This window comes from Nematostella vectensis, chromosome 15 (assembly GCF_932526225.1).
Source record: "Nematostella vectensis chromosome 15, jaNemVect1.1, whole genome shotgun sequence".
NCBI classification, from domain to species: Eukaryota; Metazoa; Cnidaria; class Anthozoa; order Actiniaria; family Edwardsiidae; genus Nematostella; species Nematostella vectensis.
The window spans coordinates 9314650-9334008 of record NC_064048.1 but is presented as its reverse complement, the minus strand read 5'-3'; the positions used below and the strand labels follow the sequence as shown (position 1 = coordinate 9334008).

Below are 19359 nucleotides of genomic sequence, written 5' to 3'. Positions count from 1 at the left end.
TTGCACAAAAGATGAAAGAAGATGGAAACTATCCCTCGCAGTTATTCTGAGATTTCTTTATTTTGATTTTGAAGTTGATAGTTTCAAGCGTTGTCGACTATCTATTGAGAGTGTGGTGGGGTTAAGTTACTTACGTTTTATTTGATAAAAAGACACGGCCTTAGAAAACTTGTGTATTCTATGTATGACTAGGATATTCATCCTGCCCGCGACGATCTGATAATTAAAAAAAAACATAACTTGGGATGCCTGTGCTTTGATGGAGGCCGATTGGGACGAGTCGCAGTTTTGGCGCCAAAACCAAATGCCGCGCGCGTAAATATATATATTTTTTTGCCAACAAAAAAAAAGTTACGGACAAAACAGCGACTTTCCAAAACAATGACTTGATTATCTGCTATACAAGCGGAAACAAGATGCAAAGTCAACTGCAAGTGAAGCAACATAACCAGCAACACTTTTTCAAAACCTCAAGTACAACACCAACTACGACCTTTTTGAATTTTAATGCAAACAGAGCAGCTCAAAGCCCGCAACATTTCAACTCTCGATCAAATCAACAACAACAGCAGCAAGGAAATAGTATTTTCCGGCAGGCAACTCCGATCAGACAAAGAGAAAGAGGTAAGTTAAATTGCTAATAGTGAAAGGGTTTACACTGGTTTTGAGCTCCATTAAGTAGAAGTTAAGTACTTTTAAGTAAGTAATTATTATTTGTTCCCATTTTCCCATCACAGAAATAGAGAAAGAGAAACAGCAAGCACCGGAACGACTACAGTCTCTTCATTCAAAACTCCACGAAGAAGCAGAAAAGATTCGCAAATGGAAAACGTCGACAGAGCTTGAAATTAAAGAAAAGGTGTGCATGCACGAACAAATCCTTTTTTGTGATAAAAAACATAATAATCAACATTTTCTAACTTACATCGATTTTTAATTTCAGGAGAAACACCTTCAAGATGCTGCGGTGAAAATTGAAGCACAGAAAAAGTCCATTCTTGATTTGCAGGTAAGCTTATTTTTTTAAATAAAAATATACAATGTTCAAAATTAAGGATTTATAACAAATTATCGTCATTTCAGTTGCAGAATGAAAATCTTAGCGCCAAACTCCAAACTGAACTTGCTCAACGTGAAGAAGTTGAACACAAGTAACTACTGAACACTGGTTGAATTTAGACGGATTCTTGGCTTTTCCATATAGACTCTCGATAAGGCTTAAAACTCTGTTGATTACTAGCATATTACCTTTGGAGTCACATTAGCTCATCCTATCCATAAGGTTGTAAAAATTACCCATTATTTATTTTAATAGGTCTGCTAACTATTAAGAATGGCTCAAGCTAGATGTAGTCCAAATCTTAATTGATTCACTAAAAGGTAGCAAAGTTGGATTCTAGAAAAATAACGGAATTCCCTATTTGGGGTTAAACTTGCGTCAATCAATATTAAGTAGACATCGGCTGCCATAGTTTCCACAGTTTAACAAAACTGGAATTTTTCCCTATAGAATTGTGGCAACTCGAGATATGTGTAATGCACTAAAAGACCATGTTGCTAGTGTGGAAGCCAATGTTTTAAGAGGTAAGCAGTAGCTATATGCTTTTGCTTAAACAGAAAAATAGTTTCAGTGTTTTGTTTTAGCTATTGGAAAATTTCAAAGAGCTTGCAGTTTGTCACCAGTAATAAAAAATTCTGGAAATAGTCCAGAATTATTGTTTTAAAAACTTTGTTTGTGATTTTGGCCATGTCAGACACCACCCCTATAAGCCAAAAGATGAACTTACATAGTATAACTTTACTTTGGCCACTCTCCTCCCCCACCCACTTTTTTTCAAAGCCTGCTTATGGCCCAGTCTTTCTATTAATCACAGTCTTGAGCCTTTACCGAAGTCCCTTGTAACTTGAGAATGAATAATCTGCATTTGAAGGTGGTCAGTAAACAAGCTAAGCACAGTACTCTTTTTCTCCCTCTCTCTGAGTATGATGATCTTGAATCACCATGTGAGCCTACGTACATTAAAATATGTAATTCCATCAAAAAATGTGGCTACTGCAAAAAAAAAAAATAATAAAAAAATCAATCAAAGGCCTAATACCTTTATTTGTGATTTTTATAGGGGAGGAAGACCGTGATGAGTTACGATTTGTAGAGAAGCAGAGAATTGAGCAATATCAGGTAACAGGATCTGTGACCCCTGGGGGGTACCGATTAAAAAAGACAGTGGTGATTGTCAGCAATATTGATTTTGAACCCTTTAATCCTAAGGGACGTTATGGTCAAATAGAAATTCTTACCCCTAAGAGATATCTAATTGGTTGTAGTCAAAGTATATTCTAACCTTAAGAGATGGCAGAATCGTGAAAAAAACATTAAACACACTTGGTCGAATATTTTACTCTAAGAGATAACAAATTCGGGAAAAAAAAACGTTAAAAATCCCCTTAATAGCAATAGTTTTATACCCTAAGAGATGGCAAAATCAGACCCCCTACACCCCCTAAGGGATGGCAGTTGTTCAAAATTTTAAACCCTAAAAGATGTGACAACCAACCCTGTCTAATTTTCTGGAGAGTCCCATGGCAAATAATTTTTGCTGATTTATTACTGCAAAAATACAACAACTTAAATGAATTCAATATTTACTAGGAAATGGTTGTGAAATTTCAAGAACTGCAAATTGAACATACCAAAAAATATGAAGACATGAAGCTGCGATGTAAGTATGATTGTTGAAATGTAAGCTAGACAATGTTGGCAATTTTCAGATTACTGAATTATTTGAACTAATTTGAACAGTTTCTGCTTAAGATCTACCAAAGTAGCGTAGCCAGAAGGGCAGGAAGGGTGGGGTGCACAAACATATATTTTATAAAACAGGGTGCAAAATTCTGTTTCTTTCTGTTTTGTTTCTCAACCTTACAACCTTACTTTGCAATGGTAATTGGAGGGATATATAATATTGGTGATGGTATTCTGTTGTTTTGAATTTTTTTTCAGATAACGCAGAAAAGACAGTGCATGGAGAGAAAATGTGCAACTTTGAACAGAAACTAGTTAATGCAGACGAAAAGGTTAGTTTTGGTGAAAGGGTGATAATCAGTTTGCCTACTTAATTTTTATTGTCTTATTCTGTATTTTAGATAAGAGTTCTAACGAGGGAAAACGAAGATATCAACGAGAAAATAACTGCACTGAAAATAGATTTAACCAAAAAGGAGAGTGAGATAGCTGAGATGGCACACGATAAAGGTAAAAGACACTAAGTACCTACGTACTTCCCGGGCTCCGTAATTATCTAATGGTAGGAAAATCGCATCTGTGAAATACTCTATCATCGAAAATGAAACGCAACAAAATAATGAGCCAAGGAACACCCCAAAGTCAACCGCTGTAGCCATGGGAAAACGTTATAATCAAATAAAACCGTCAATGCAATTACCAAAAGAATGGTCATAAAAACCAACACAAATTGCTTTTGGATCATCTAGAAATCCTGGTGGATCGACTTCAGAAGTTGGAGAGTAGCTGTACGTCTTTGCAAGTATCTTTGGAGAACACGGAAGAGATGCTGAAGCGTGGCAAGGTATTCCCGGACGACTGACTGCAACGGGAAGTAGAGGGTTTTTGTGTTAAACGCCGCTTGAAGGTTTCAAAAGCCTGCGCTTGGAGGTTTCATAAAAGCTTGCGTGGAAGATTGCAGCAAAAAAAAAGCGTTTTATGTCCTTCGTCTGCGGTGGTCGCTACTGTATAATGCATTCTTAATAGTTAAATGATGTGTAATATGTGTGTGTGTACTGGGGGGGGGGGGGGGGGTGTTCTTTTTCACCCACTTATACAGCCGCATTGTCACCAGTTTACTTCCGTAACGATTTCTGATGATTTTTAACGGAAAACGCGTAAAATATTCAGAATTGTGAAAGCAGTGTGTCTAAGAATTCTTTGAGGATATGACTGAAAATTTAATATGGCCGATTCTTAACGGTCGAGGTTTCCATGGGCCCTCCGAAAGTAAACCGGTGACAATGCGGTGTTAATAATTGCACTATTTCTTCTTTTGGTATAACTTATTTTAAGAAGAATATCTATGGATTCAAATTGGGCAAGTTTTCATTGTTGAAAACTGCTCAAGAGATAACAAGGTTTGCTGAGAGGGTGTGCTTTAGCAGGGAAAAAATAACTCGGGGGTGGTGGATTTAGTTACATATATCACCTTTCCTTGGCTGTATATGACCAATTTTCTAAATCACACAGTGCGAATTACACGTATTTTGCCTTGTTGGTAGACTGCAAAAGAAGGGGTTGACAAAGAGCTTGAACATTACAAAGGACAAGCCGCAGAGCTCGAGAACTTATCCCTGACGCAACAAAAGGCACTGGCAGAGATGGAAGAGATGTACAATACAAACACTGCAGAGCTGGAACAACGAATACAAGCCCTAGAGAAGGAAGCAGCAGAAACGGAGCAAAAGTAAAAATCAACTTTTATAATAGAATTGCAATCATTTAAATAACCAAGGCCGAATGATGGCGCTTATTTATTTTAAATGTCCCAGGCGAGAAGCCGCTTTTTTTAAACACTTTTTTTATATCTAGATAGTTCAACGTGAAATGATTTAGAATTTTCCCAGAACCATTACAAACCAAGCCTTCAATGAAAACAGGCTGTGTCGATAAGTCAGTTTTCGTTACTCATATTCTAACGTACAGTCGCCATTAAAATCAAAGTCAAGAACAAGACTTTCAACTGAGGCGCTTGCTCTTATTCATTTTTTTCCTCGGAGAATAGGGGTTAAGTGCTTATATGAGGGAGCACCTTGAGCAATTTTAGTATTCTCGAATCTTGAGCAGGGGAACGATGGAGCATGCGTCGTTTCCATTTTTTTTTTTTCAGATTGAATGAGTTAATGGAAAAATATGATTTCACGCTTGGTGACAAGAACAAGCTACAAGAAGATTTTGGTAATAACACACAGTGCTATAATAACAGGACTCGAAGCATTTAAAGTAATCCCTTCTTTATTCTTCTATAAATTAGAGTCTATGAAAAAGAATAAAGAAGAGGTGGAAGCAGCTCTACAACAAGCTCTCAAAGACTTGGTAAGAACTGCTTCATGTATAGCGTTAAGAAACGAAATTAACAAACAATATTATCAATAATAACAGCAACAGCCGATAAAAACAGACGGGGATCTTCGCCGGCAAAATCAATTTTAACCCTCAGGGATAGCACTTTGGGTGTGGTCAACAGAAATTCTTACCCCTAAGAGATAGCAAATTGCGCGTGGTAGAAGAAATTTTTCCAGGATAAGAAAAAGACTGTTAAATACCCCCTGAAGAAGAACTGAATAATCCTCACACCTCCTTAGGATTAGCAGCCGAATTTTGTACCCCAAGAGATAGCAGATTTCGAAAAAAACGTTAAACACCCCCTAAGGAATAGCGGTGGGTCGAATTTTAATACAGAAGAATCGAAAAAAAAAAAACCCTTTAACCCCCCCCCCCCCCCCCCCCCCGCCACAGGTAATTAACACTCCTTATGTTAATTTAGAATTCCTTAAAAACCGAAAAGTCTGTAATTTGGTGTTACTGTGCTCCACTCTTCTCAGGGGCTTTTCAAGGACGAACTGAAGACAACATGCGAAGAACTGACATCTGCGAAAGCTGACAGTAAGGCAAAGCAGCATAAGATACATGAAATGGAGAAGAAGCGAGATGAGCTGCAGGTCTGGGTTTTGAGAATAATTCTTTTATATTCAGGAAAATTAAGGGGAAAAACTCTCACGTTTACGAGTTTAGTCAACGTTTCAAACCAGGATAATTCTCATCTCTGATAGATAGTGTTAATAAATAAAAAGCAATATTTCATAAATCCCTTTAAAACAGACATTTGTTTTGCAGTCTTTATTAACAGAGAAACGTCTATTGCTGGTTTGTTTAAACGTCATTTTACGTCACATGAATTCTAACAGCTGGTTAAGGGCGTAGATAGCCGATCTCGGAAAATCGAAAGGTCTGGCTGGCGGTGAAGTTTGACCTCCATATGCAAACAATAAATTTATAGCTGAGATATCCTGCCATGTCCGTAAGGTGTCCGTCTAAGGGTACATAAAAAGTTGTGCATTCTGTATTTTCAGGTGTTAGTTCAATGCCTGACAGACAAGTTGGAAAAAACGAGAGACGAGCTGGCCACTCTTAAAGAAAAAGAGCAGCAAACCACCTCAAGCTGTAAAGAGAAAGAGGTAACGCTGATAACAAAGGTAGTCTTGTATGTATACAGTTAGTTCTAATCACCATCATGTCATCATCATTATCATCATATGCAGGTGTTTGTTTGATGTCTGATAGACAAGCTGGAAAAAAGGCGAAACGAGCTTGTCACTCAAGTAAAAGAAGCAAAAATTCTCGTGTTTTTTTTTTAATTCTCTACAAGTCTCTCGTTTTACCATGATTTGTGATCAAACTATATATTGTCACTTAAAAAAACCTTGTTTTGCGCGACTTTCCCTCGTATTTTTACCGTACTTCAAGCAGTATTTTGCAGTTTTAGCCTCTTGTTAGAATGATATAATGAACTAAAATTTATGTTTGTATTCGACAATCAGAAGAAAATAAACCATCTAGTGAATAAACTTGCTGATGTCACAGAGCGCGATGAAAAACTCTCTAAGAATCTAGAGGAATTGAAAGCACAATTGAAACACGAAAGGTGAGTAAAATTCCAAAATCAAAATAGCAATAGCAAGTTCTGTAATAAGCAATTTTTCGAACTATCGACGATTTCTTACTTCAAATTGCCTTCTGAAATGATGAACAGTCAAAAGCACCAAAATGTAAAATCCTTTAGCCTAGTGAGTGAAGCCAGGAACCGGATGAGCAGTTGAAATTTTCTTGACAAAGAGTTGAAAACCGCAGTAATTTTATCCTTCCTTTCGTCCCAGAGATGCAGCTCAAGACCTGAGAAGCACGCTAGACATATCCAGGGTAGGTGTTCAAGCACATTGTGGTGCCAACTCTTTCATTAAACCCAAAAAGGTTAATATTCTTATACATTTGTGTTTTCCAAATTCAAAATCCTATCTACAGACCTAGTCTTTCAAATGAGATGTATTCTATCATTTCGTTATGACGTTATTTCATTTTTAAATATCCAAGTGGAGTTGTTATACTCTATTGTTGTAGCGTTCGGAAGAGGAGAATCGTGACAAAATAGATGAACTTGAGACGAAATCTGACGAACTTGCTTCATTGCTAAAGGTATACCATGTGTTTAAACTGCTTTAGGGATTTGATAAATCTTGATTGCCTTACAGCTTACCTTTATTACATTATCTGTATATCTTGTGGAAACTTGTTCCTGACATTCTAATACAAACTGCGCTAACGGGGTATGTCAACTAATGTTGCAGGACGCCGAAGAGCAGAGGCAACACCAGCAAGGTGAATTAGAAGCTTTAAAGAAAGAGCACAAGGAACTGAAGTAAGTCAATCTTGTAAAGAACAATCGTGGCACATGCGCGGGGAAGATTTACCTAACTTTTTTTTTTGCGGCAGAAGCCAACACTAACCGTCCGTGGACGCTCAATGGGTGTGACCCCTAGTAGCAGTATAGTACGCAGGCTCTTAGTTACCAATTTTTCGGGACTTTGTCGCTGATTGAAAATGATGCTCGCAGTTTGTCAAACATGGTTTCAAATCCATTTTGAGCTTGTGTTTTTCGGTATAAAATAATAGTTTTTCTCCTTTTCCCGGACATAGAGAGAAAAGCGAGGATTTAGAGAAGAATCTGGAGGAGCAGAGTAACATGGCAGCGTCGTCAATCGAGCAAGGAGAGACCAGCGTAAGATAAAATGCCAAATTACCAATCCAATATATCGTAAAACTGTAATACGACTTATCAAAGAAGGTGTGAGACGAGAGTATTGGAGAGAAGACGAAGGTAGAGGGAGATAGAGATATTTCATTTTATTTCTATTTTTCTAGGGTGAATTTTTTATGATAATCTGATTTTCTTTTCAGCTAAAAAGCTTGAAGAAAGAACTAGATCAGAAAACAAAGCAAGCGACATCCTTAGATAGCAAGGTTTGTAGAAAAGTGGCGATTTTCTGATGTGCTATTCTAGGAGATCAAGGGGGTTGGGGTTCAATTCCTCGTAATATATAAATATTTAAAGATCGTAATATTAATGATTATCAAACTCTGGTGGCAGAATAAGGGCTTACAGACCCAGCTGACCGCCAAGACAAAGCAAGTCAAGGATCTCCAACATGAGGTTAGTCTAGCATGAGGTACAGATCTCAAATTTTCTCTTTTTGGTGTTCACCTTACTTCCTACCGTGTTGTTTTTATTTTATTTATTTTTTTATTTTTTTTTTCAGAACAAGTCTTTGAAAGGAAAAGTTAATGCGCAGGAAAAACAGCTCAGCAAGAAAGAGACTGAGGTACAGCTTAAAAAAGTACATCGGTGTTTTAACCCTTTTGCTAACTAACCTTGTGTTTTTTCTCAGCTGGAAACTATGCAAAATACGTTAAAGGAAAAAGACCAAACAATGGAGGATTTGTCTGAAAGGGTGGGTTTTATAAGATTGCATCCACGAGCATCACTAGAGGTTTGTATTTTATTTTAACACTTTCCGTTTTCGTTTTCTTTTCATTGCAGCTAGACAAAATGGAGTACGATCTCGAAGGCAAAGAGGCGGAAGCAACCAAGTTAAAGGAAGAGGTATATAATTTCAGCTATTATTGTAAAAAAAATAAAGCCTCCTTGGATATCAACACTACCCCTCCCTCTAGATACAAGATGAACGATTTCCCCGTGACACTGTCTCCCCAGGATGAAAATATAAATATGCATAATTCTTTTTTTTCTTTTTAGTTAGAAAAGTTGAGACAAGAAACAAAACGTGCTGTAGAAGACAAGGACGAAGCGCAGAAGACTTTTGAGCACCAGATGGCAGAACTGTGTGACACTTTGCAGAAATATAAGGTCTTAAATATAATGTTTTGATATGACACCAAATTCAGAACAATAAGGGCTGAAATGAAATCGCCCTGTATTTCCTTCCGTGCATTAACAAGCACACTCTTTAAAACGTTTGTTTCCAATCCAGGTGGAGAATGAAAAGATAGTGGCTCAAAAAGACCGAACCCTAGAAACAATGCGTCAGAAACTGACTGAGGAATCACACCACCAAGAAGAAGCAAAGATGAAAGAAATGAAGGAAACCATTGTGGCACTGCAGAAAGAGCTAGACGCTGCCACTGAAAAACAGGTACGAAAAGAAATGTCAATTTATTCTTGTGTGAGAAGAGAGAGGGTGCTTCTATAACTATATCAAGTTGAATCTTTGACATCATCTCCTCAACAGAGGCAAACCTCTAATGATTTGGAAATCAAAGCAAAGACTATTTTGGATTTGGAAAAACAACTCAAAGGAAAGGTATTGGGTAAACTTTAGAATTCACCAAACATGTACTATGCTAATATCGCATGTAATTTATGTTTGTATGTTCATAGAAAGCTGAATTAGTACGTGATGTCGAGGAAAGTGAAATCAAACCAGCACCCTCAGAGGTAAGGCAGCCAATTAAAATTATTGCGTTTGGATTTTGGGGCACTCTTTGTGGTATTCGCCACAGAAATTTTGTTATAAATACACGTAATCGATAGAATATTGGTTGTGGTATAATATAACTCTGTCAAATTTATAATATTAAACTCTTGACAGAATTGTACATTCAGCTTATGCGACGATTGTCTATGTTTAGCACCAGGTTCCAAAGACTCCAGAACCGTCTGTGCGGCGTAATACCACACGTACCCCGCGTACACCGCTGGCGCAAGTAGTCCTGACGCCCCACACCCTCACATCACCTGCAGTCAAAGGTATCCTGAAGCAGCACACAGGAAACCCGAAGAAACGCCGTGTTGTGTTCGCAGGCTCAGATGATGCCGTGTCATCAACGTCGTCTTCGGATGACGAGGAGACGGTCGTCAAAAGTAAAGATAAGGTAAACCTGAAAAGTTTAGTAAGGCACAGAAACCGTCATGTTATGGCGGTACCTAAACCTGGCACAATTTTTTTTCCTCTCAAATGTTGGGGATGTGATAAAGGTTTTGGCTTTGTTGCACAGGCTGGTAAAGAGAACATAACAAAGAATACACCTACTCGTGCGGTGGTCAAGCCAAATGTCCGACAGTCCCCCAAACCACCCTCCTGGAAGAGCCAGCCATCACCTTCCGCAAGACCACAGGTCAACTCCAAGCCACTGTCCCTGAAACCAGTACCCAGAGGCAAGCCGCTTACAAAGCAAAAACAGAAAAAGGTAAAGGCGTGGGGCCTAATGAAAACAACAACTATGACTCTACTAGGCATTTTTTTGCCAAAACATCGGCGGCAGCAACATCAGAACTAGAAGGAACAGCAATTAAACTAGTTCTTACCATCATAACAACAGTAACGACTGTATTGTAGTACTTATTAATGAAATATTTCGTATGTAGTTAAAAGTACAAGAAGAAGAATCCGAAGAGTTATCAAAATTCAAGGAGCTGTTTCCAGACATTGATACTGAAGACTCTTTGTATGAGAAATCACCGGTAAGAGCGTATTATCGCTTGCATTGCTCGAATAATTATGGCGGTAGTGGTTAGTAAAAGAGCTTTACATGAAACTGTAGACAAGTGTTCCCTTCAGTATTTGTTTGGAGGTATTCCCTATTTCAAATCAATAGCAACTCATTATATATTATGAAACAGCCTCTATTCGATATCCATGAGATTCATGAGGGGAGGGGGGTGTGCATTTATTGCATTTTTGCCACTCTTGCCTCGTGTGACAGCAACTGCTTAACAAGTGGGGTCAAATCTAGAATGAGTGTCTATTTTGCTCAGTATGTTTGCATTTGCTAAGGGATAGTAGTTTAGTGTAACCGAGTTAGCCCCTAATTTGCGGAGGAATACTAATCTTGTGTTGGCAAAGATAACCTCTGATTACGTAATGGTATTGTAAGTTCTGCGGCGGAATACACCATTCTATTAAAAAATTAGGTGCAATGTTTATGGCAGAATACACTATTCTATTGAAAAAAAAAAACGTCGGTGAAACGTTTTTCGTCGAAACAGTTTTGTGGCGGACTACATCGTCTTAAGAACGTTGTCATTGTCTACTTTTAGCAACCTTTTATTCCAATTCCATAAAAGAGAGGGTTTCTCCAGGAAAGATGAGATGGGCCAGGGAAGAAAAGTTACACATCGAACTGGTTAGTGCAACAACCATCAGGAGTCGCTATTGCCATTCGAGATGCGATGGTCTTCTCCCAAGATCGCGGTGATTTTGGCTGGTTTACGACGCTCTGGAAGAGTTTGAGCACTTTATTCATGCGAAAGGTATTCGGAGCATAACATTTCCAACGCTGTCAATCGGCTCATCGGTCTCACGTTTAGTGAGAACTCGTGCTCCTTTGTCAAGACGTCAGATCTTGCTTTAATAGGCTTGAGGCTTCCTTTTTATCATTTTATCAGATGTACAAAGAAACCTTCATTTTTCCTGGCAAGTATCTCGGGCTCACCGTACTCAACCACGCGACCAGCATCCATGACAACCACCTTGTCATAGTCCCTAATAGTATTGACTGGATGCGCGATGGTCAGCACAGTGACGTCAGCAAACTTATCCCGTATAACCTGTTGCACTAACCGGTCAGTCCGGTAATCCACGTTGACTGTGGCCTTGTCAAGTACTAATAGCTAAGACCTATGAAGAAATGCGCCTGCAAGACACAGCAGCTGTCTTTTCTCGGACACTAAACCCACTGCCAGACTAACCCAGACGGTACTCCAGTTTACCAGGAAGACGTTTGAGACATTTAGTCATTTGTACATTTTCCAGTGTCGTCCAGACTCCCTGAGATTATCTCATTCATTGCAGTTAGTCTCTTGTCTGTGAACTTGAACTGCTCTTTTCGATATCTCGAGAACACTCCGGATAGGAAATAAATTAGAATTATCATCAGAGTGAACAGAGTGAAACATGCTAATCCCTACCAGTCGACACGGAGGACAATGATTGGAACAGCAAAGAGAGTTTCATACAAGACTTGAGAAAAATTCATGAGGTAAAACACCAACTTCTCCATCCGTTTAGCGTCATTTGAGACCAGGTTCACGACGAAGCCCTCTGTCTGTCGGGACAAGTTGTAGCGGCTTGACTTTAGTACCTGGGCAGAGTCAAGACGTGTGCGCAATAACAATGAAACAGGACGAAAAACGGGCGGATGGAAAGACTGACATACAAGGAAACAGGTTACACAGAAAGCGGGACGGGCGGGCGGATAGACAGCCAAACAAGATACAAACATAAAGTTAGACGAAAAACAGGTATATAGACAGACAGGTATTTTGACAGATAAACAGGCAAGACAGTCAAACAGACAGACAAAAAGGACAGTCAGGCAGAATGACAAACAGGAATGCAGACGAACAACCAGGCGGTCAAACAGGTATGCAGACAAACAATTACACTGACAAACAGGTATACTGACAAACAACCAGATAGTCAAACAGGAATGCAGACAAACAACCAGGCGGTCAAACAGGTATGCAGACAAACAATTACACTGACAAACAGGTATACTGACAAACAATCAGACGGGAAAACAGGTATACTGACAAACAACCAGATAGTCAAACAGGTAAACAGACAAACAACAGACGCACATCCAAGGCTAATTCGGTGCATTCTCTACTAATACCCAGTCTGCTAGAAACTGTTTAACAAGGGGAAGGAGGTAGCCGTGACCGACAATAGCTCTAATGGGCATAGCTGCCAATCTTGCCTAGTCTGCTAGAAACTGTTTAACAAGGGGAAGGAGGTAGCCGTGACTGACAATAGTGCGAATGTAAAAGATCGAGTGCAATCGGAAAAGTATATAAAAAAGAGATGTGTTCGATTGTGACGTCTCGGTAAACTGAAGTTGTGTTTATTTCTAGTGTCTAGAGCTAAAAATTGCTTCAACAGCAATTTTTCCTATCTTTTAGTGCTATCTTTTAGAGATAATAATTTGTGTTGACCACATTCAAATTGTTATCTCTTAGGGTTAAAATTGATTCTGCCGAAGATCATCCCCGTCTGTTTTTATTGGAGTCCCCTACCTTCTATCGCCTTTTCAAGTTATTTTATCAAAATATTTTGCGTTGACTGCTATATGATGAATATAACTTGTTGTTTTTGTGGTGCCCCAGGCAAAATCGACGCAAGCTACTAGTGCTGCTGGAAAGAAAAAGAGCCCATTCAAACCAACTGCACCCAAGAAGAAAATGGGGAGCGATCTTAACTGGTTTGATTCAGACGCACTTTTCGGTTTTGGTAGTGATGGTGAGGCGTTTTAAAGGCTATTACACACAACTTTGATACTGAATCACATTTTGATTGCTGAGCAAGTAAAATTTAAGTTTTGATTTGATTTAAATTAATTTAAGTTTTGATTTCAATCAAATGCGATATTCAATTTTTAATATTACTTATCACGGCGTGCTCGAAACATGCCGCAATAAAAACAAATATTTTCATATGTTTCTAGAGCATTAAATGTTTCAGATGCAAAAGCCTGCATTGAAGCTATCGTTATACTCCACCTCCTCTTCCAACTTGAACTATATGCACAAGATGGGTTTACTGTTGGCAGTTCCCCCCTCCCCCTAGAGTTGTTGGTTGGTCTACTGTTGCTCTGAGCAAATCGACGCGTTGGAGTTGGTTGGTCTGCGGTTGCATTCATCAGATGGTTTCTGCGCCTGTCCATTGATTGGCAGGTTTATTGATGTCATTCAGTCTACGATTGCATTCACGTTTTCGGTTCAAATCCATTGGTTGGCAGGTATATTGATTGCATTAGGATGGTTTCTGCGCAAATACATTGGTTGGCAGGTCTGCTTCATTCCATTTTAGAGGGTGTTTCGGTAAAAATCCATCGGTTGGAAGGATGCATTTACATAGATTCCGCGCAAATGGGTGGTTTGGCAGGGGTAGGATCGCTCATATCACTCTTGTCCCTAGTGATCCTGGGTCTGATGCAGTTACATGACTCTTTCAAACTAGAGAAAGGTTTGAAAACTTCGACTGCGTCTAAAATAGAGCTTAACGTACACGAGACTAACGAAAGCATGAACAGAAAAGGGCACAATGTCGCCGCCATGAGAGCTGTCGTTGTAATGGCAGCGTATTTATCATGATGGGCAAGGAATGTTTTGTCAAAGGCTAGATATGGAACATAGTCTCCGAAACCAATCGTAGAGAAGGTTACCCCCCATGCATAGAAACTCTCAATTACCGTCCACCCGTCCACATAGGACTGTACACAAGCCATTGTACCAAGGGCGGCGACGGATGCCATCATAGATAAAATGACAGTTTTAATTTTGAGACCTCTGTCGCTGATTTCTGTGTTGTTGAATACGTGCCTTTCGGTAAAAATAATGCCCGTTTTAAGACCAGCTGCGATGATGTCTCCCGCTGTTTTGAGTGCCAACATCATCACAGGAAGCCCGAAAATGCAAAACAGGACGAAGATGATCTGAGATGTGGCTCGTTTAGGAGTAATGTTCCCATAACCTGGCAAAACAAAATAAATAACAAGGTTCAATCCGAAATTGATAAGAAATCCTGCATTGAATACTGTCAGATGTTCATTTGAGCTACGATAAGATATTTCATAATGTTGGGATGAAAAGAATCTTACATTCTGACATAGAAATTAAAAACAAAACTGATATGCCGCATGTTTGCAAGAAATGATACAAAAAGCGATCATCACTGGTAATAAACCATGAAAGTTAGCTTAGCATTTTATAGATCTATAGGCCGTACAAACTTACATTTGTCAAATTCCTAAATTCTTCACCCCAGACTAATGTTTTAAAGTGGACCCTGAAAGCTTTTTGGACGTCTTTATTATTTAAGCGTCTTACCTATGGTCGAGAGTGAAGTAAAGACGAAGAAAAGTGAGCGTGCAAATGTCCAGTCCAATCTCCTTCTTACGGTCTCTGCCTCTACCACAGTCTGTAGAAGTCTACTGGTTACATTTTCACTAATGTTATACTTCGTCTTCAGCTCTCGCTTTATACCAGCGATCATATGATCAGCTGTTACGGCGCTGGAAACTGATTCTTTTTCTAGTTCATAGAAGAGCCATGCACTAAGCAAACTGTACACAAATAGTACTGTACTTCGGATAAGGAGAGTCCTTGTTAGCTGATGCATCTCTAAAGCTATAAAAATAAACAGGTGACTATTATTCAGCAATTACAAGCGGGTTAAAAAAGAAACTACAATTAGCGATAACAATCGAACCTAGCATATTTTGTGACAGCTAGTAGGTACTCAGCAGGATTTCACTACAATTGCAAGTCCATTATGTATGTATTCTCAATTCATATAGGTTATGTGCCAACAAAAGTAAACGTGAGCTATATGTTATGTTTACCTTTTTGACTCAAGCCTGTTCTATATGCATCGTATGCTCTCTTTGAAGTCGCGTTGGACTCAATTAGCGTCTGTATTTACATTTTGATTGTTTTACATCAAGTTCGTTTTTACTTGATGTATTACTACACGACTGACTCTTGATTAAAGAAAATTTCATTTGGCCCACAAACTTTTAATCTTTTATGACCTTGCGCGTTTCAGATTAAACAAAGCTACAAGCATTCTAAGGAAATGATCTAAAGCTGAATACATATGAAGAAGTAACTAAAAACTTAGCTCAATAAAAAGTGTTTTGTTGGACAACAATTCATTGTGGCTCTTATTGTTCATAAATAATCTGCAGTTTGACTGAAATATAACTCATTTAGTTTCTACCGGCTTGATCGAACAGGTGAACGTTTTATTTCTATTAATATTTTCCCGTTTCACCACGTGCAGCATTTGAAGTCTCGGGATCAAATTGAAGAGCTATATCTATTGAGCTAAATCAGTCATTTGTTCCCGTAAACTATTTTGATAAGTGCTGCCATTTCCATTTATCGTCAGCCGGGAAATGGGTCTTAAATAAGGATTTCGTTAAACATAAAAATATGTTCAAACGTGCCAAACCTCGAGTCTTAAAGGAACTTTATACCGGTTTACTCTGGCATGACAATTTCAGGTCCGTATTGAGTGTTGGGTGGTGGGTGTGCGCATGCAATCATATGTATAAGAGAACGGAGAAACGATAGCAATTGCAAAGGCGTAGCCTTTTATCAGCCAAAAATACATTTAATGTATGAGACATTACCTAAAATACAAGAGAATATGCCTTGAAAGTCCCTTTTGGGCCGCGGATTTGACGGTTCTTCGATTATCCTGGAAACCAGAGGTTCTTAAAAAAACAGCTACGAGAAGGTAGGGGCGGGTCTAGGATTCGCAATCAATGGATTTTTGGTCTAAAAATAACAAGCAATCCAAGGAAAGGATTCCCTGCTAGCAGAGACCTCTTTTCTCTGTATTTCTCTGGGCTGCCATGGTCCCATATGGTCGCGCAATGGGGTCAAAAGGGGAAACATCAATACTGCTTGTCCCCCTTCCCCTGTGCTTAGTGGTCCCATATGGTCGCGCAATGGGGTCAAAAGGGGAAACATCAATACTGCTTGTCCCCCTCCCCCTGTGCTTAGTGGTCCCATATGGTCGCGCAATGGGGTCAAAAGGGGAAACATCAATACTGCTTGTCCCCCTCCCCCTGTGCTAAGTGGTCCCATATGGTCACGCAATGGGGTCAAAAGGGGAAACATCAATACTGCTTGTCCCCCTCTACCCCTCCCCCTGTGCTAAGTGGTCCCATATGGTCACGCAATGAGGTCAAAAGGGGAAACATCAATACTGTTTGTCCCCCTCCCCCTGTGCTTAGTGGTCCCATATGGTCACGCAATGGGGTCAAAAGGAGAAACATCAATACTGTTTGTCCCCCTCCCCCTGTGCTTAGTGGTACCATATGGTCACGCAATGGGGTCAAAAGGAGAAACATCAATACTGCTTGTCCCCCTCCCCCTGTGCTAAGTGGTCCCATATGGTCACGCAATGGGGTCAAAAGGAGAAACATCAATACTGCTTGTCCCCCTCCCCCTGTGCTAAGTTCCCATATGGTAACGCAATAGGGTCAAAAGGGGAAACATCAGTGTTGCACCCCTACTTTTGACGTTTTGCAAAACTCCAAGTTAAAAGTAAAAACCCATCGTGCAGGTTTGACGGGAAGTGAGACCAGTGACTTCGAGGTTTATTAGTGCTCAAAGAAGATACTTGATGGTGGTAAACAAGATCAAAAAACAACCACAAAGGAAGCGTCCTCGTTTACCTTACATTTGCGATTTGGATCACTCGAAAATATTCTACATAATTAGCACGATTAAACCTGTCAGGTTAACCGACGCTAGAAGTACCTTAACGGTGGTGTATGGAACACAATGTCGCTAGAGATCGAAGGCAATTCATCGTCAATGGTTCGTGTATCTGTGCTGGTGTGATACTGATAACACTTTGCTTTATATTTTTGTCGCTGGCTTTTCACGATGTCAAAAACTGCAAGAAAAATAACAATTGCACTGAGTTTATCTACTACAAAGGAAAGATATATCGCATTGTTGCCGCAGGACTGTTTATTGTTGGATTTGGATTGATGTCTGCGTTCTGGTGGCGCTTAAAGAGTATCCGTAGCGTACAAGGCTTACAGGAGAGAATGATCGAGATGGAGAATCGTGGTTTGATGCGAAGACGATATTCCATAAATAAAATATCATTCGAGAGCGTATCGCTAAGGAATGCGGGGTAGAACAAAGCCAAGCTCGAGCTTGAAAAACTTGACATGACATTCTTGGCTTGGAAATGGAACGTTAACAAGTCTGTAAGCGTTTGGGTATACGCAATACTCCAGCGACAAAGAATCAAAGGGCCCTGTGCCCATTCGCGATGAGGCTATCAAGGCTATGTGTACTTTGTTCTTTTGCAATTTAAAGAAAAAACACGTCCACAACATAACACCAACAAGTTTTGTGATTTTGTGATATTGATCCTAAGGAAGCCGTCAATACGTTTTATGTATTGATTTCATTAGCAATTATTTTGGGTCTACGCTACCTGAGAACAAAGACGATTATCAATGCCCGTTGTTCTGATTGTAAACAAACACGATTTGATTTGCGTTCCGGCTTTATAATAATTATAGGTTCTTCAAAATTAGCCAACGTATAATCTTGATAATAAATATCTATCCTGCTGGAGTTATTCTTGTGAATCATAATCAATATTTTCGAGTAGCTTCGCGCGAAAGGAACAGTCCGGGGGAGTTATTATGGATAAACAATGGTCACGAGGGATTGAATTTTGACACGTACTGTACACATTTGCGCTCACTGGAGGTCAACTAAGGGGTCGTCCACACTTTATGATATGCGCGTACTCAAAGCAGAGCGCGCCTGCGATAGACGCCATCGTTTTCATTTTGATACGGATTCTACCGTCCACACTACGGACCAAAGTATACGGATTCATTTAGATTCACTTTCAACAGCGTTTTCAAAAGTATCCGGATTCGCTGGATCCCACCTCCGTGCTAGTACGGAAGGCCTAAACGTATCAAAAAGTATACTTATTTTGAAACGAATCCGTGTTAGTGTGGACGGCCCCTCATTCATGGATGTACAAGTAAAAGTATCGCGTAGAATGAGGGAGGAACCACGGTCAAACGTCTAAGAACAGGGATCTGGGAACGAGTGATCAGCGGTAGGGCACAGCGATGTAGCAACCTCAAGTGCGTCTCTTTGGCTCTTCTCTCGTTAAAATGGATGGTAAGTGAAATCTCTGACTCTGTTTCTAAGAATTATGAATAATTCATGCGCCCATTGAATCGAATCTAATACGTTTCTCTTATTTTAGATGTGATAGAGATCAAGTCAAGTGAAAAGTATGTTGAAAGGGATAATATGATAACATTTTGCTTGGGTAGTTTAGTGCAAGCTAAAATCGCAATGGTAAACTTGAAAAGAGATTTATGGAAACATATTTTGAATCCGTGGATATTTTTGCAATCCTACATTGCCATGACTTCAAATTCTCATTCCATAGTGATGAAAAGCACTCTTTACAAATTTGAGGTGCTGTTTTCAGTATTTTTATGATTATTGATGTTGAAAGCTGCTGTTTTCCGTGACCACGACCCTTCTTTTCTCTAACACCAAGTTGACTGTTTACTAAATTAGACTATTGCAAAATGTTATTACTTTTCTGGCCCCATCTTATTTGCTCCTCTGTACACTTTATTACAGCTCAAGCTCAGACTCAAGCTCAGACATTGTTGAACTTGTAAAAGGAAAACAGCAGCTTTCAACATCA

General features: G+C 39.4%; 2 protein-coding genes and 1 long non-coding RNA gene across 4 annotated transcripts; 1 reads left to right on the top strand and 2 right to left on the bottom strand.

The window, feature by feature from the left end:
* Nucleotides 1-315: 315 nt before the first annotated feature.
* Nucleotides 316-13573, top strand: LOC116618306 (synaptonemal complex protein 1). Its single transcript, XM_032381830.2, has 33 exons — nucleotides 316-624; nucleotides 738-859; nucleotides 944-1009; nucleotides 1084-1151; nucleotides 1511-1584; nucleotides 2121-2179; nucleotides 2651-2720; nucleotides 3002-3075; nucleotides 3145-3253; nucleotides 3493-3587; nucleotides 4288-4472; nucleotides 4896-4963; nucleotides 5040-5101; nucleotides 5611-5727; nucleotides 6139-6243; nucleotides 6607-6710; nucleotides 6943-6985; nucleotides 7184-7258; nucleotides 7411-7481; nucleotides 7760-7841; nucleotides 8021-8083; nucleotides 8211-8273; nucleotides 8380-8442; nucleotides 8509-8571; nucleotides 8661-8723; nucleotides 8877-8987; nucleotides 9112-9273; nucleotides 9370-9441; nucleotides 9519-9575; nucleotides 9770-10012; nucleotides 10136-10327; nucleotides 10506-10601; nucleotides 13245-13573. The coding sequence occupies exons 1-33, from the start codon at nucleotides 417-419 to the stop codon at nucleotides 13389-13391; spliced, it is 3252 nt and encodes a 1083-aa protein (XP_032237721.2). The 5' UTR covers nucleotides 316-416; the 3' UTR covers nucleotides 13392-13573.
* LOC116618307 (potassium channel subfamily K member 15) lies at nucleotides 13499-16457 on the bottom strand. 2 transcript variants are annotated; one of them, XM_032381832.2, is made up of 3 exons: nucleotides 16274-16457; nucleotides 14967-15266; nucleotides 13499-14610 (listed from the first exon to the last, which is right to left on the bottom strand). In XM_032381832.2, exons 2-3 carry the CDS (start codon nucleotides 15256-15258, stop codon nucleotides 13988-13990), a joined length of 915 nt encoding a protein of 304 aa, XP_032237723.2. In that variant the 5' UTR covers nucleotides 15259-15266; nucleotides 16274-16457; the 3' UTR covers nucleotides 13499-13987. The 2 variants fall into 2 exon arrangements, with proteins under 2 accessions (XP_032237723.2, XP_032237722.2); XM_032381831.2 differs by having other exon boundaries at nucleotides 14967-16457.
* Nucleotides 16458-17232: 775 nt separating this feature from the next.
* LOC125560692 lies at nucleotides 17233-19304 on the bottom strand. The gene is made up of 2 exons (XR_007306786.1): nucleotides 18363-19304; nucleotides 17233-17550 (listed from the first exon to the last, which is right to left on the bottom strand). It is a non-coding gene; the product is annotated as an uncharacterized LOC125560692 (long non-coding RNA).
* Nucleotides 19305-19359: the final 55 nt, after the last annotated feature.

What these genes read in the sequence shown, in the direction of transcription:
- LOC116618306 (XM_032381830.2), top strand. Translation starts at nt 417, where the DNA reads ATGCAAAGTCAACTGCAAGTGAAGCAACATAACCAGCAACACTTTTTC. An exon ending in CAAGCTACAAGAAGATTTTG is followed by an intron (nt 4,964 to 5,039) that starts GTAATAACACAC and finishes TCTATAAATTAG; the next exon opens with AGTCTATGAAAAAGAATAAA. An exon ending in AAAGAGCACAAGGAACTGAA is followed by an intron (nt 7,482 to 7,759) that starts GTAAGTCAATCT and finishes TCCCGGACATAG; the next exon opens with AGAGAAAAGCGAGGATTTAG.
- LOC116618307 (XM_032381831.2), bottom strand. Translation starts at nt 15,258, where the DNA reads ATGCATCAGCTAACAAGGACTCTCCTTATCCGAAGTACAGTACTATTT. An exon ending in TACTTCACTCTCGACCATAG is followed by an intron (nt 14,611 to 14,966) that starts GTAAGACGCTTA and finishes TTGTTTTGCCAG; the next exon opens with GTTATGGGAACATTACTCCT.